This window comes from Morus notabilis, unplaced genomic scaffold (assembly GCF_000414095.1).
Source record: "Morus notabilis unplaced genomic scaffold, ASM41409v2 Scaffold115, whole genome shotgun sequence".
NCBI lineage: Eukaryota > Viridiplantae > Streptophyta > Magnoliopsida > Rosales > Moraceae > Morus > Morus notabilis.
In genome coordinates this window covers 977,501-992,443 of record NW_010361020.1, presented here as the reverse complement: position 1 = coordinate 992,443, position 14,943 = coordinate 977,501, and the positions used below count along the sequence as shown (strand labels likewise).

At 35.8% G+C, this 14,943-nt stretch overlaps 3 protein-coding genes across 3 annotated transcripts; 1 reads left to right on the top strand and 2 right to left on the bottom strand.

Moving 5' to 3' along the window:
• Positions 1–2,555: 2,555 nt before the first annotated feature.
• LOC21409609 (mitochondrial import receptor subunit TOM6 homolog) lies at positions 2,556–5,363 on the top strand. The gene is made up of 2 exons (XM_024165561.1): positions 2,556–2,946; positions 5,058–5,363. Exon 1 carries the CDS (start codon positions 2,757–2,759, stop codon positions 2,919–2,921), a length of 165 nt encoding a protein of 54 aa, XP_024021329.1. The 5' UTR covers positions 2,556–2,756; the 3' UTR covers positions 2,922–2,946; positions 5,058–5,363.
• Positions 5,364–6,730: 1,367 nt separating this feature from the next.
• LOC21409607 (probable ribosomal protein S11, mitochondrial) lies at positions 6,731–8,687 on the bottom strand. Its single transcript, XM_010097936.2, has 2 exons — positions 8,457–8,687; positions 6,731–7,724 (listed from the first exon to the last, which is right to left on the bottom strand). Exons 1-2 carry the CDS (start codon positions 8,581–8,583, stop codon positions 7,312–7,314), a joined length of 540 nt encoding a protein of 179 aa, XP_010096238.1. The 5' UTR covers positions 8,584–8,687; the 3' UTR covers positions 6,731–7,311.
• Positions 8,688–9,308: 621 nt separating this feature from the next.
• Positions 9,309–11,999, bottom strand: LOC21409606 (pentatricopeptide repeat-containing protein At2g15980). Its single transcript, XM_010097935.2, has 2 exons — positions 11,741–11,999; positions 9,309–11,022 (listed from the first exon to the last, which is right to left on the bottom strand). The coding sequence occupies exon 2, from the start codon at positions 10,893–10,895 to the stop codon at positions 9,465–9,467; it is 1,431 nt and encodes a 476-aa protein (XP_010096237.1). The 5' UTR covers positions 10,896–11,022; positions 11,741–11,999; the 3' UTR covers positions 9,309–9,464.
• Between the last annotated feature and the right edge of the window lie 2,944 nt (positions 12,000–14,943).

Sequence of the window (14,943 nt, the reverse complement as noted above, 5' to 3'; positions counted from 1 at the left end):
AACCTGGTGTCGGAGCAATCGTTGTTAGAGCAAGTACAATGGTTGCTTGGTCATTCTCACATAAACATCCTCCGATGAAGGTCTAACACGTGATTAGCGTCCCAAAAAGGAAAGTTTTCAGAGTACTTGGTTGAGTTAAACGCTCTTGGAGATTTCAAGTCTGAAGTTACTTCGACTCAGCCCAAAATTCGAAACTTAGCTTTCAAGTATTTCCACTTCTAAGGTGTTATTTTTCCTTCTCCGACAAGGTAGCTAAGATTTTGCTCCAAACGGAACGACTTGTGCCTTACTTCATCAGAACGCCGCCGAAGTAAGTTTCCAAAAACTTTTCATCCCATTTTTGGTGAGTCTCTTTGTCAAACTTAGAAAGCTATCTGACACCTTTCCTTCGAATGGGAATGCTCCGACAGCCCGCCACCGTTTCTTCCCTTCCAGAACCTTCCATTCCATTTCCGGACCATCTCTTTGTCAAACTAAGAAAGGCCCATGATAGCCTTCCTACAAATGGAAAAGAGTGTTCAGCCATCCGTTAGAGCAGCTGTCAAACACTTCCATTTACTCCTATAAATACCCTCTCACCTTCTTCATTTCAGCACCAACACATCTGCACATAAGAAAACTCATCAGAGTACTGAAACTCTCCCTTTGAGTGCTTTCTTCAAGTCTTGCTACAAGACTTGGAGTCTTCTAAGTGTTGACCTCCTTACAAACTCCTCAAGAACACTTTTTAATTCTCTTCTAACACCAGCATAGAGTGTTATGCGACTTATCTTCATACTTTCCCAAAAGTATTCAAGCCTCCAACCTTAGAGTCACTCTCGTTTACCGTCAGAGGAAGTGCTCTAAACGATCTCCACACTCTTGGAACAACCTGCATCAGACTCCTCCGTATCACTCGTTTCTCCATCAGTGCCTTATCCACTAGCAAAGCTACACACTCAAAGCTTCTAAGGCAGCTTAAAAACTACTTTTGGAGCCATTCTCCATCAACTACGTGATCATTCCTCTCACCATTCTTCATTTGCGAAGTTCTTCATTATTATTTTTCAGATTTTTTAACATTTTTTACAAGAGTATTTTCATAATTTTGGCAACAAATAGGGCTTTAGAACACTTGTTCTTTTGCCTAATTTGGGCTTAAGCAAACCACACCACCATTAGAGGTCCTACCATCGTTGTCTACTTTGAAGGCCTGTTAAGTACTTTGACCGCGTTGGACCTGCCACCAACGAGTTAAATACTTACACGTGCACTCTCTCGCTATGTGCACTTACATGACTCTTTATCAACACTTTTACAATCAATGAAATAAATCAGTCAATTGAGATCAAGAGACTTGTAGCACTAAAGATAGGCAAAACAAACACTGAGAAACAAAATTAGCGAACAGGAAACACAACCTAACACTAGAAAACAAGTCAAAGATAACACTAAATTGTGGTAAAAAAATCAAGCATCATTATCAAGTCTCCAATGATGAGACGACTTGCACAATAACTAGTAGCTAGAGAAAGCATAACCACCAAAGAGAACAATAGAATATGAGAAACACACTGTGATCGAGTACGTTAAAAAAAAAAAACTAAAAATCATTAGAACACGTGCATAACTTTTTTTGAAAAGTAAAAAATACACACAAAACATGCTTGGTGCCACGTCACCAGCTCAACAAAAAGAAACGGGAATAATTGAGAGAAAGAAACGGGAATACACACAAAACGTTGATAAAGATGGATCCCATACGGCGTTTCAATATAAAGAGAATTAGATTGTTTTTTTTTGTTCATTATATCATCTAATAAACAGATAAACTCTAGAAATAGAATTAATAATCCATACTCTCATTAATTTACTTTATTTTTCAATCCCATTATGTTCCTTTATTGTTTAGTAAATGTGTATATCTTTTATAGAAGTAGATATAGATAATATCATTGACCTTCGCTTGATGTTATTCTTATTGTCTCTTTTATTTATTTCAATAAAACTATTATTTTGATTTCTAAAACCTTATAAAAAATATATTTTTGGAAAAAAATAAAAAAGATATTATTTCAGTTTTAGAAAACAAAGATAAATTGTAAAGTTGCAAAAAAAAAAAAAATTAATAGTAATAATTATTACACTATTATTCCTTAAATTTTGAGGATAGTAATATTTTGGTTCATAATTACTTTTGTTGAATTATAAAATTTATGTTAATTTTAGTATTAGGAACTAAAACTTAATAAAATAAAAAAATAAAAAAATAATAACAGAAACAAAAACAAATTCTTTTTTGAATGTAAATAAAAACAAAATTTTGAGAGTAATTATATATTAAACTTAAGGCTATATTTGTTTCACAATTTAAATTAAAAATTTAAGTTGTGTATGTTAGAGAAAAATATTATAATAAAAATATTAAATTAAAATTTTTATAAAAAAATATTATAATAATAAAATTTGAGTTGTGACTTAATTGTGAAAAAAAAGAATGTCTAAAAATTTATATGCTTAAAGAGTCCGTAATAAAAAAAAATTGAGATATAAACATGAAAATAAAAGGGGTAAAAATACATCCGTGTGGTCAGCGAAACCCTAGCGACACGAGTGACCCAAATCCCTCCTTTTGTCTCAAAGCTCTAAAACCCTAGACCCCCGATCTCCCAGAACGACAACTACAAAAGCAGCACAGAGAATTTCACTCACCTAAGATTTTTCATTTTCCTCAGTTTTTGGAAGAGATCAAAGAGAAGAGAGCAAAATCGAAAAAGATGTTTCCTGGAATGTTCATGAGGAAGCCCGACAAGGCAGCGGCTTTGAAGCAGCTGCGGACCCACGTCGCCATGTTCGGAGCTTGGGTCGCCGTGATCCGAGTCACCCCTTACATTCTCCACTACATCTCTCGTGAATCCGATGAGCTCAAGCTCGAACTTTAGACCCCCCAAATCTCTTGCTTATGTGGTAATTATCCGACCTTGTGTAGTAGTCTTAATTTCTCTCTTTGGTTTTTGGATATATATATATATATATATCTATGCGTAGACTGTTCTGGGTTTTGATTATTCTTGTTTTCTGGGAAATGGGTGTTTTCGGTTTTACGGTTGATGATTAGAAATTGCTTACTTAGGTTTAATTGAAAAAATTCTTTTAGTTGAAATTCCTATTTGTTCTGGAAATGAGTGAAGTTTGAATTCAAGGTTTTTTTCCCCTATCAGTAGAATCAATCTCGGTCCATGTTGCTAACATTTCCCTAGGATGTGGGTGTTCCGAATTTATGGTAAATGATAAGAATTTTGTTGATCATATATGATTGTTTGGACAGAAGTTATTTAGTAGAGATTTGATTATGTGCGTTGTTAAATCATGATATCCTCTTGTTTCATGTTGGGTTGGCTTACGCTGCAAATTTCTGTACAATCCATGCTTGTATTTCAAGCTTAAAACAAAAATCATGTTCTGTGTTGCCTCTTTCTGTAGGATTTCGGTTTTGGCATGTATATATACCAATGATTTATTTGCTGAGTGGCTTGTGGTTAATGAGTAAAAGTCCATAAGCTTTTAGAGCTATCAGAATGAATTAGTAAATTCAAAATAGTTGGAGTCATGTGAATGCTTGGTTAATTTTTTTTTTAAACACATTTTTGTGGGTCCTTTTTCTTTTAATGGGTCAGTTAATCAAGAGGTGGGAATAGTGGAGTAATGGCAGCTCTCTACCCTCCCCACTGGGGAGTTATTATGGCAATGTCTAGTAGTATGGCTCTTAGGCATGACCACCTCATTTTCCTTGTAAGTTTGATGGTGATTGAGTTTGACAGGAATGAGAATGATGTACTGAAACCTTTTAATGGCATATGGTTTTTGGTAATAGATGTCATAATTGTTGTTGTAGTACTCACTTGGTGGCTACAGTTTCATGCTTAAGATAGTGTAAGAGGTCTAGCTTCATGCCTGAGCCTGCAAAGTAGATCGTCGGAAAAGAAAAGATAAAATGTAACAGATTGGCGATATTTGGAAATGAGGGTTACAGGCTTGGCAAGAAATGTAACATCATTGAGGGATTCTAATGGATGCAGTTTCAAGGTCACTTTTAAGGATACGTGAACCCGCATCAATATGGCTGTTTTCTTGTAAAATCGTATTAGGGAATGATTTATCCTGCCATTAGGGATGTGAATATTTTGTTGCTCAACACCTTGGGGTGGGTTCTGATATTTCAGATTATGACCTTAAATCTGTTGGCTATCCACAATTTTGTCTTGAATCGATCAAGTTGGCTTAAATGTATGTATTGTCATTGTGGTAGTTACTATTAGAACGTACAAGAAGTCCATAATTATAGAGAGAAAAATAGTGAACAATGACTGTATATGGGTCCTGAAATAGTAGCAAGGCACAAGCTTCTTATGAAGTAATGATCCACCTATAAGGCAGGCGGGATTAATTCAAATTGTGGAGGAATAGGAGGGTCAATGATAGGCAAAAGATAGCACGTTTGATAGTGATGAAAAGGACTTAACTGTAAATACAATAGCTTTAATATACCTAAGTGGTGCCAAAATATCAATTAAAAGAAACTTTTCTTTTCTGGAGAAAGGACAGTAGCGCATGCCACATGCCCCAACTATTTTGTGATAATCTCTTAGATGACTTTAATTGCACAGTATTTCACTATCCTTCAATTGTCAGTTATAACTGATGGTTTGAACTTATCAAGCCAGTTAAACCGGCCTAAATTGGTAGGAGCTTTGTATTTTCTTGACGTTGCAGTTAATGAACGAACACTAAAGCTAGTTATGGTTAGTTTCCTTTTTCAAGATACGCAATACCATTATAAAGTTCAAACTGAACCAGTTATGTGTTGAACTTGTTTGGCTACATTATTGGACTATTTAGGTAGTGCATGCTATCAACCATGACTCGGGCGGGATCATGGCTTCCTAAGGCTGCACAACATTTGCGTCATTATGATAATTTGCCTTTTGGTTTGCCTCACTATCTTGTAGTAGAAGTTTGGCGTTTGTGTTAATCAGCAATGAATGACTTTTCATATTTCTCTCTTTTCGGTGGTGCAGTGCGTCTGGAAGGAGAGAGAGGGAGGGAGGGATGGCTTTGCATGGGAGAATTCTATGAATTATTATTATTTTTTTCTCTAGTTTTACTTCTAGTCCTGAATATCACAATGTTAACATTGTCACTCATGAAAGTCATCTTCCTTTTGCTTTGTAGCATTTGGAGACCAAAAATGTTTCAGTGTCAGCTTGTGACGACCTGGTAGAGGAGTAATGTTTCATTAAATATAACCTTTTGCTTTGGTGCTCATGTCACCAAGACAATTGAATTGACTTTAAATGCGAGGATAGAATTTTTATTTTATTTTTTCCGCATTTATTTTCAACTTAAAAGTGGGTGCTACACTGGTGGGTCCAGTTGATTATTTCTAAACGTTGGGCGAGGGCGTGAGAACACTAATTATCCCTTATTTTAAAGGGGAAAAAAAGGGGAGAGAACAAACGGCCTTTTCTGCCTTATTTCAGACGCTTTTAATATATCATTACTTGCGCGTTGTGATTGTGATTGTTTCAATGTGTTATCTCCCAAGTAAGCTATAAGACAATGCCTATCCATAAATAAAGCATTGTGTGACTCAGATGGGGAGTAAACAACACTGACGAGAAAGAATTACTGGTGATTAAGCAGATTCTTCTTCTTTTTGGAGGGTAAGCGACTCACAGTATTTATTGTTAAAAGAATGGACAGATTTTGGTGAATGATACCGACGATGAAATAGGATATGGTGAAGATGATAGGATATGGGCTGTGGGCATATTGGCTAGGAACACCCAGCTTACACTTTTCCTGAAACACAAATGAAGTAATTACACTAATTTAACAAAATTTTTCAAATATTATAAATATAGCAAAAATGACAATAATTATCATAAAAATATTGTATCTTGAACTATTTATTATTTTAATGACATAAAAATATTTAAATCAAATATTTGCTATATGTGTAGATCATACAACAAAAATCAATAGAATTTGGCCCATGCAAGTCTCCAACCTGCGACCGAGTTAATAGGCCAGTTGAATGCGCGTTCTATATATAACAAAATGCATCTTCTATGCCTAAGTATATGTCTCTACTTTTTCAACGTCGCAATCCTTACGCTTTGGTTGTTCACTTGAACAAATAATCATCATCAAGTAAATCGGTAGCTAAATTTAGATTGATCGTTGCTTGCTATAATTAGCAAAAATATCTATTAAATTTCTATTCTAATGAAAGAAAGAGAAATATGTGTGTAATCACTCATGAGCATGACAAGATACCTCATGCGTACTTTTTTCCTAAAAAAAAAAAAAAAAATTTAAAAGATGAGTAAATTTAATATATAGACAATATTGGTAATAGATTTGAAATTTCTGTTAGACTAAACCTAAGAACACACATTAGTTATCATATAAAACATCGATAAATTGTTGTCTCAACGTTAATCAAAAGTATCCATCTTTTCTTCCTCTGCGTTAATTCTATTCTACAAACACATGCAACAATGCAAAGAATAACAAGAAGACTGGGGAAATTTCGAGCAAACTGATGAGACTGCCAAAGAAACCTCACATTTTTTCCATTGTGTGCACATTATTACACACAAATTCAAAAGCTTATAAGAGACAAATCAAAGCAAAAAAAATATTTCGTAACCCTATCTAAATTTCCAGCTAAAATTTGCAGCGAAAGTGAACCAAATGAAAAATGGATCCCAATTAAAGCCATAAAAGCTATAAATATTACAATCCAATTCCAGAAGGCACAAATTATAAACCGCCAGGATTTCACAAACAAACTCGAGCTAAAACACCAGAGAACATTGAAATAAATCATTTTCCCATCCACTGCATGAATTAATTAAAAATCAAGCGAGTCCAAACAGCCTGAGGTATCCGTCAAAATGACTAGCACTAAATGTAACCTTACAATGTAAATCAATCAAAGTAGTCCTTTAGCACAAATTTATATCACCACAAAGCTTGTACTCTACAGGAACACATATGAGTTACCATCCAGCTCTACTAAGAACAACGTCTTTTTGGGAGTCTGCAGCCATTATGGGGTTTTCGGGTTGTATCTTCAATGTATACAATTGGATTCTGATCCGTCCGAGAATTGGTATAGCCCTCTCTCCAGCTTAAGATTGCCTGCTTCTTCTTTTTAAAGAACGTAAACCCTTTAACCTTCACCACTACTGACTTTAACCCCAGATTTCTAGACATTCTTCCAACATGTTCTGCAACAGCTTCACCAGAATATCGAGTCATTTTTCATCCTTTCAATCCCGGAACTGATCCCAACGAAGCCCCAAACTTTTTGTTCCCCTTTGAATCCGTCACAGTAACAAAACTATTGTTACGCATCAGCTTTATGTGGACAAAATCAGCACTTTTCCCAGTGGTATAACCAGGATGTCCTGTGGTGTTCCTATCCTCTACCTCAATAATATCCCTTACGAAATTCATGGGATTCCTTAAGCCGCTCAGAAAATCATTCTGAGCATTAGAACCTATGGATGAAAGGAAACGCAAAGCATATGGAGCAGTGGCGTTCCCCCTGAAAAGCATAATACCGGAACTTAATGCTAAGCTTCTTGCAGAAAGTCCCCCAACATGGTGTGAAATATTTCTCCTAACAATGTTAGCCAAAGATTTAGAACCGTCTTGTGAAATCTGTTGAGGACCTGTAACACCCAGAATGTAACATACACAATCAACTAAAAGGTAACGCAAATACAGTTGACCTGCATTAAAACTTCTTCGTTTGATCTAATCCATTAAGCTAAATCCATTACACTTGCACAAAAATATCATTGAAGTTATCTCCAGAATTTTCTGTGCCAAAGACCAGATTTCTTGTTACAGGAGGAATATTGAAATTTGGGATAAAAGTAAGGAATGCTAACTTAGATGACCAATTTAAGAAAATAAAAAATGCGCAGACAAGTCCAAAAACAAGTTGTGCAAAAACCCAAATTCTCGGACAGACCTAGAGTCCAACAATCACACTGTCAAAACATTATCCTAATTGTTTGAAAAGATTATTCTAATAATCCAATTATCCATAAACAATCAATCCAACTCGGAAGAAGCTATTGTTATCCGGTATAATAAGTAGGGCAAGGAAGTAGAAACCCTAATCTCATCAAATAATACTAGAACAAAAACAGAAAATGAAAAAAAAAAACCATTTTATTAGTACAATTCATAGAAAATCCATTTTATTAGTACAATTTGTAGAAAATCCATTTATTAGTACAATTCGTAGTTCCTCTACAAATCAACTAACAAATTCAACTGAATCTCGAAATAAAATTCATATTCAAACTCGGAAACTTCAATTGAGAGCAAAAACTCGTCGACGCTTCGTAAGTAAACCAAAAAACGAACTTGTTTACAGAATACAGAATAGTTACCATATGTCGCCGGAAAAGCAGAGAAAGACCTCGAAGCAGCAGTGAGATCGCCATGATCGCGAGCGAGGAAAGAGATTAGAGACAAAGATCGACGAGCATGGCGAATAGAAGAAAGAGGGGAGTACATCCCTCAATCCTCGGTATCTCTCGTTCCTGGAATAGAAGATTGCGAGGAGAGAGAGAGAAAAACCCTAAAAGTTGCACGAGTTCGTCTGTTGTTAACAATGGTGGGAAACGAAAGTCATCATATTAGGCAGTATTGGGCCAAACTGGCTTTGCTTAAATTAGGCCCACCAATTTCAACCCAAACGTGTAAGAGACAAGGGAGGAGGAGGAAAATAGGCATAGAATTGTGACTTGAGAGGAATTAAAATTAAGATAAAATTTCAAAGTTTTTTCTAACTCTATTATTTATATTACAATACATAAAATTTTAATACCGCTATGAAAAATAACTTGTAAATTATAAAAAGATAATCTGCAGGTTACAAAAAATAATCTGCAGAAATAATCTACAGATTACGAAAGATAATTTACAAGTTATGAGAAGATAACTTTAAAAAAAAAGTATAAATTCTAGGCTTTTTGCACGAGATCTCCAAAATTTTACGTGTTTGGCATATTAATCCTTAAAACAAAAATTTTTTGTAATTGACTATGGTTGGAGTGACTCACTAAAAAGTTGTTAGTTAAAATAACTTTCTAGACATTTTAGATAGAATTTAACTAAAATTTATAGAGTTCTCTTGGAGATGCTCTTAGTACGGAGAGAAGCAATTTTTTAAGGAATTACCTCGACATTATTGGTCAGCAAAGTCTATATTTGATACCAAAATTTAATCAACTTGGCACACACATCATACGTACATTAACAAAATAATTTTATTTACATACAATTCTCTGGTGACCTTATTTTTGGTCGTTTGCAAAAGATGGTCTAGTGATATACACTTGAATTGCAATTCTCAAGCCACATCATATGATCAAAATCACCTAACCCTCATATCCTCACACCCCAATTTCCAACATTTCCATCCTCAACTTCTCTGCCATTTCCACATTCCCTTGCTCCATATACCCAGAAATAAAAGCATCATAAATCTCACAATTCGGTTCAAACCCTTCCGAAACCATCTGCCTCTGAAGTTTGAGAGCCTCTCCCATCTTCCCCTCCTGGCACAACCCCATTACCAAAAACTCAAGACTCTTCCTCATCAGACAAAACCCGAACCGCCCCTTTGCAACTCTCAAAATCTCCCAAGCTTCTAAACCCCTACTCTTTTCACAAAGCCCTCTAATCAGCCGCTCCATTGTCAAACCCTCAGGCCTAAAGCCTGTCCTCAACATATCCTTAAACACAAGCAAAGCAGAATCAACATTTCCCACTTTGCAATACCCTTTGACAAAATGTTCATATGTGGTGGCACTACCGTCTAGCCCACTCAACCCCATTTCTCTAAAAAATTCTTCAGCTTTTTCAACCTCTCCAATCCCACAAAACCCACCAATTATAGTGTTGTAAGCCACAACATCAAATTCCACGTTCTTTGCCCTCATTTCCTCCCACAAATTCTCTGCCTCATCCATTTTCCCTTCATCGCAATAAACTGCCATCAAAATGCTATAGCTATAACAATTAGGATCACAATTCAATCCCAACATTTGTTCCCAAATCTCCTTCACTTTCTCAAAAATACCATCTTGATAAAAAGCCACCATTAAAGTATTGAAAATCTCCACACTTGGCTCAACAGCTCCACAATTCGACCCAAAAATCTCTTTATACATCTTGTATCCTTCATTAGGTCCATGACGTTGCGAAACCTGTTGTATTAAAGAACAGCAGGTGCTGAATCTAGGGCTAATTCTGCGAGAAATCAACATTCTCACGATCTCAATCGAAGAATCTATCTTCTTCAAATCGAGACAAGCTTCGATTAACAAATCAAACACGAACGGCGCCGATCCGCATTGCCTGTAGGTCTTGACTAGGGTTTCGAAAACCTTCAGCGGCTTCGATTCGAGCTCACCATTTTCCAACCTGGAAACCCTAATTGCGTCACGAAGGACAATTAGGGCTTGGCGCTTGAGGCGTCCGCGAGCGAGGATGTGAATTAGGGTTGAGTAGGAGGAGAGATTATGGTCACAGAGGGAGTTCCGGTGGGTCCAGAGGAAGAAGCGAAGGGCAAGATGGGGATTGTTTTTGAGGTGGAGGGCGATTTGGGAAAACTCTGAAGGGGCGAAGCCATTGGGGCGGAGAGAGCGGAGGTGGGCCCAGCGGGATTTGGAGCGCTGGTGAGTGAGGACGGCGACGACGGTGGAGATCATAGACTGGGGGTTATCAGGCGTTGAGTAGGTCGAGAAGTTGGAGAGATGAAGAAAAGAAGGTTTTTGCATTGGGGTTGGGAAGAGGATGGTTTTCAAGGCTCGAATCGCCATTGTTGTTCTGCTACTAAAGCTTGGATTTTTTGGTCGTTTTTTCTGATGGGAAGTGAACTGTTAACTAGTGAGGTTAAAAACTAGTTAGCCAAGGATTTAGAAATGTTTTTGGAAATCTGTTGAGGACCTGTAACACCCAGAATGTAACACACAATCAACTAAAAGGTAACACAAAATACAAGTTGACTTTCATTAAAACTTCTTCGTTTGGTGCAATCCATTATACTTGCATAAAAACATCAGTGGAGCTATCTCCAGAATTTTCTGTGTCAAAAAACCAAGTTCCTTGGTACAGGAGGAATATTCAATATTTGGAATTAAAGTAAGAAAAAACAAACAACCACAAACATATGTCTTTGTAGCTACTAGTTAGACTTACTAATTAAGCATTTTATCTTTTCTCAAGGAATCAAAAGAACCACTTTACGCGAACTTAGATGGACCATTTAAGAAAATTAAAAATAAAATGTGCAGACAAGCCCATAAATAAGTTATGCAAGAACCCAAATTCTCAGATGAGCAAGAGTCCAAAAATCACACTGTCAAAACGTTATCCTAATTGATTGAAAAGATTATTCTAATCGCACTGTCACAGAAAACAGTTACTTATAATAAGCACAAAGTTAGCAATCACTTTTAATAAGCAAAACCAACGAAATCTGCATTAGAATGAAAAACATTTTCCCAGGAATTTCAGCAAACACCTGATGCCAAAAACTTAGCATATCATAATATCAATATTGTTAGTATTTCCTCCACAACCATTACAAAAATGCACTAAGTTCAGCAAAACGAGAGAGAGAAAAATAAATGAAAGAAAGAAAGAAATAGAGAGGGAGGTTTACCAGAGTCCAGAGATATTGCGATAAGGTTTTGCTGCGAGCCCGAGAGCTCGGTGCGGCGGCGGCAAGGTGGGTTGGTGCGGTGAAGACTTCACCGAGGAGAGAGATCGATAGATGTGGTAGTGGTGAGGTCGGCGACGACGGTGGAGATCGGAGTCGGGGAGTTATCGGTAGGTGAGGAGGTCTTTGGGGGTCGGAAGAGGAGGATGGTTTTCAGTCAGGGCTCGAATCGCCATTGTTGGTCTGCGGCTGCTATGCTATGCTAAGGTTGGATTTTCATGTCGTTTTCTGATGGGGGAGTGAACTAGTTAACTGTTCAGTTCAGTTGTAAAACGTCATGTCGTTTTCATGACGTCATATCGTCAGTTGCCAACTAAAGTGTTCAGTTGAGTTGGAAGACATGTATCCCAGTAGAATACGAAAGATATCTATCGTAATATTAATGGCATAAATGATAAATTTAAAATTGTAAAAGAAATGTTATTTTTTTAATGGTATTTTTAGAAATTTTTTAATATTTAATATTCATAGTAAGTAATGATTATAAATATATATTTACGAATTAAGTTCTTTAAAAAAATTTATTAGTAGAATTTAATCTAATTTAGATACCTTACATTTATAGGTCTATAGCCACTACATTGCACCGTATTTTTACCTGATATTTTTATAATATTTTGTCATATAACATTGCATTTTTCCACCAAAATCATGACTTTGATGATAAATCAATTTCACAACATTCCGCGAAAAAGAGCATCCCTTATCTATGGTTCTAAAATATGGAAATTTTCATGTAAATTATTGTGGAAATGCGATACCTCAAACCTTGATTGTAGTATTATGAGAAAATAAGAACACATGTCATAAGGGGTTTTTACATTTTTTATACCATGCACGTATTCTTACGTTATCCAACAAATTATACGTCTTTTAACTGTTCTACACTTATACCTTCTAATTGCATGCTCAACCTTTGTCTTTTCTCAATCAAGGGTCGAGTTTGACGGCAAAAGACCAAAATGTTCTTAAAAAAAAATATAAATGAATTTCAAAAAGGGTTTTTACATTTTGTACCAATTATTATAAAGGTCATACATTATATTTTGAAGCGTTGCAAATTTAAATATTCAAATTTTATATTTATGCTAAATCCTTATCTTTTTTTCTTCACAAGTCGATTGTGATAACAAAAAAATACGTAAATGTTCTTTAAAGAAATGGAAAGGAAATTTAGAATTCAAAAAGTCAAAAACAAAAAATTATTGTATTGGATTTTAAAGGATATATATGATTGGATTAGATGATGAATGGTGAAAAAATATTGGCTTCGATTCAATGGCCAAAACACAAACTCAAGCCATAATAGCAGTAGCTAGGAGCATCTTCAATGTAATGCTATAATTAATGTACCAATTACAAATTTAAGATTTTAGTGTAAAAAATACTCTCCAATACAATGTTATTTGTTGTGTTAAATTTCTTATATGCTATACTTTGTGGCAAATTTCTCACCAAATATAACATATGAGAAATTTTGCATTTGATCATTATTGGTTGAAATGTGTTACCTTTTCCATGTAGTCAACTCAATACAACTTTTACTTTTGCAACTTCCAAATCTTAATAATTACATGAAAAAGTAAATTTAGTATTTCAAATAGTATTATGCATTGGAATAACAATTTTTGATGCTAATTATACAATTAGCATTAGCATTAATTGCATGAGAGATGGTCTAACTCTGTACATGAGTACAATTACAGCTTATCGACAGTAACCCAACCTTCTCACATCCACACTGATGGTAGCCAACTCTGTTACTAACAGTAATCTGACATGTTACTGAACGCAGTCCAACATGTTACTGAAGGTATTCAGTGTTGTCAATGGTAATCTAGCCTGTTATCTGCGGTATTTTACTGTGTTACCGACTGTAGTCTATTGTATTACCAATATGAGCTTCTAGTGTTAGCTACAATTTCCTATCAGAGAACTAAAAAAATATATAAATTTGAAAGAAAGTCTCGTCGAGAAATCTTGGCACAAGTAGTTGGCAGATCCAGGCGACTTCGCGCTAGCACATGCAAACCACGTGTTTCGGGTAGTTCACCATGTTACCAACCGTAGTCTGGTGTATTACCTGCATATGGCAAGCTCCAAGGTTTCGAACCTATGAAGCTTAGACTTGAAACATGCCGCAATAAAGATACCAAACTCGCTAGTTGTTACTCTGATAGTGCTTATACAAACAATATCGAATATTTATAGTCGCAGTATGTTGATTAAATAAACTAAATAATTAAGACCAAAGAATAAAGAAGTATAAGTATTCTGACTTTTTTTTTTGACCGTGCTACATTTTTTTTTTTTTTTGTGGTAAAAGTTTTGTATTATGGTGCTGTCTTTGGAGCACAGGAGAAAAGGATGGAATTGCACAACAATTCCAACAGAAATAGGATAGAAAATCTTAACCAGCTAAATAATCTTTTTGTTGATAGGATTGGTAATTGTTGGAGCGATTCCAATTCAGACCCACGAAATCAATGAACACAGCAGAAATCAAATGCACAGATATTTGTTTCACCGAGGTTCAGGATCTCTCCCTACGTCCCCGTTGAGCTCGTCCGCAGGCAAGCTCTTTCCACTAAATCAAAGAAAGTGATTACACCCCCAATCCTCACAATTACAGAGATTTCCCAAACACAGAGATAACCCACACTCAGAGAAAAAATAAGCCAATCCCAAACAAGAAGAATACCCAGTGGAGAACAAACTTGAGTTTCCTCAGATTCTCTCGTTCCCAAATGCTCTAGATTTCTCTCTCACCACAAAACCAGGAGTTTCTCTCTCTACAAATATGTCTCTAGAATACAGAAGATGATTTGGAAGACTCTCGATCTAAGGCCAAAGGGATATACATATATCAACTAATATTGCTAAAAGCTTATATTATACGTGTCGAACTTTGGCATGCCTAATTTCCTTAAGGCGGTTTAATACTCTTTTCTCCAACAAACAACACACGTCTGTGAGATGTAGAACACTTTCTTTTTGAGTGTCATTTTATGAGATTATTCTTACAAAATTCTACCTTAATCTCAGTAAACGACATTTGAAAAATATTAGTGGCTTCCCTGTGGGTGTCCTTGCTCAGACTTGGCACTCAAGTCTTTCCAATGCTTAGCAAGTCCAGACATTTCTGG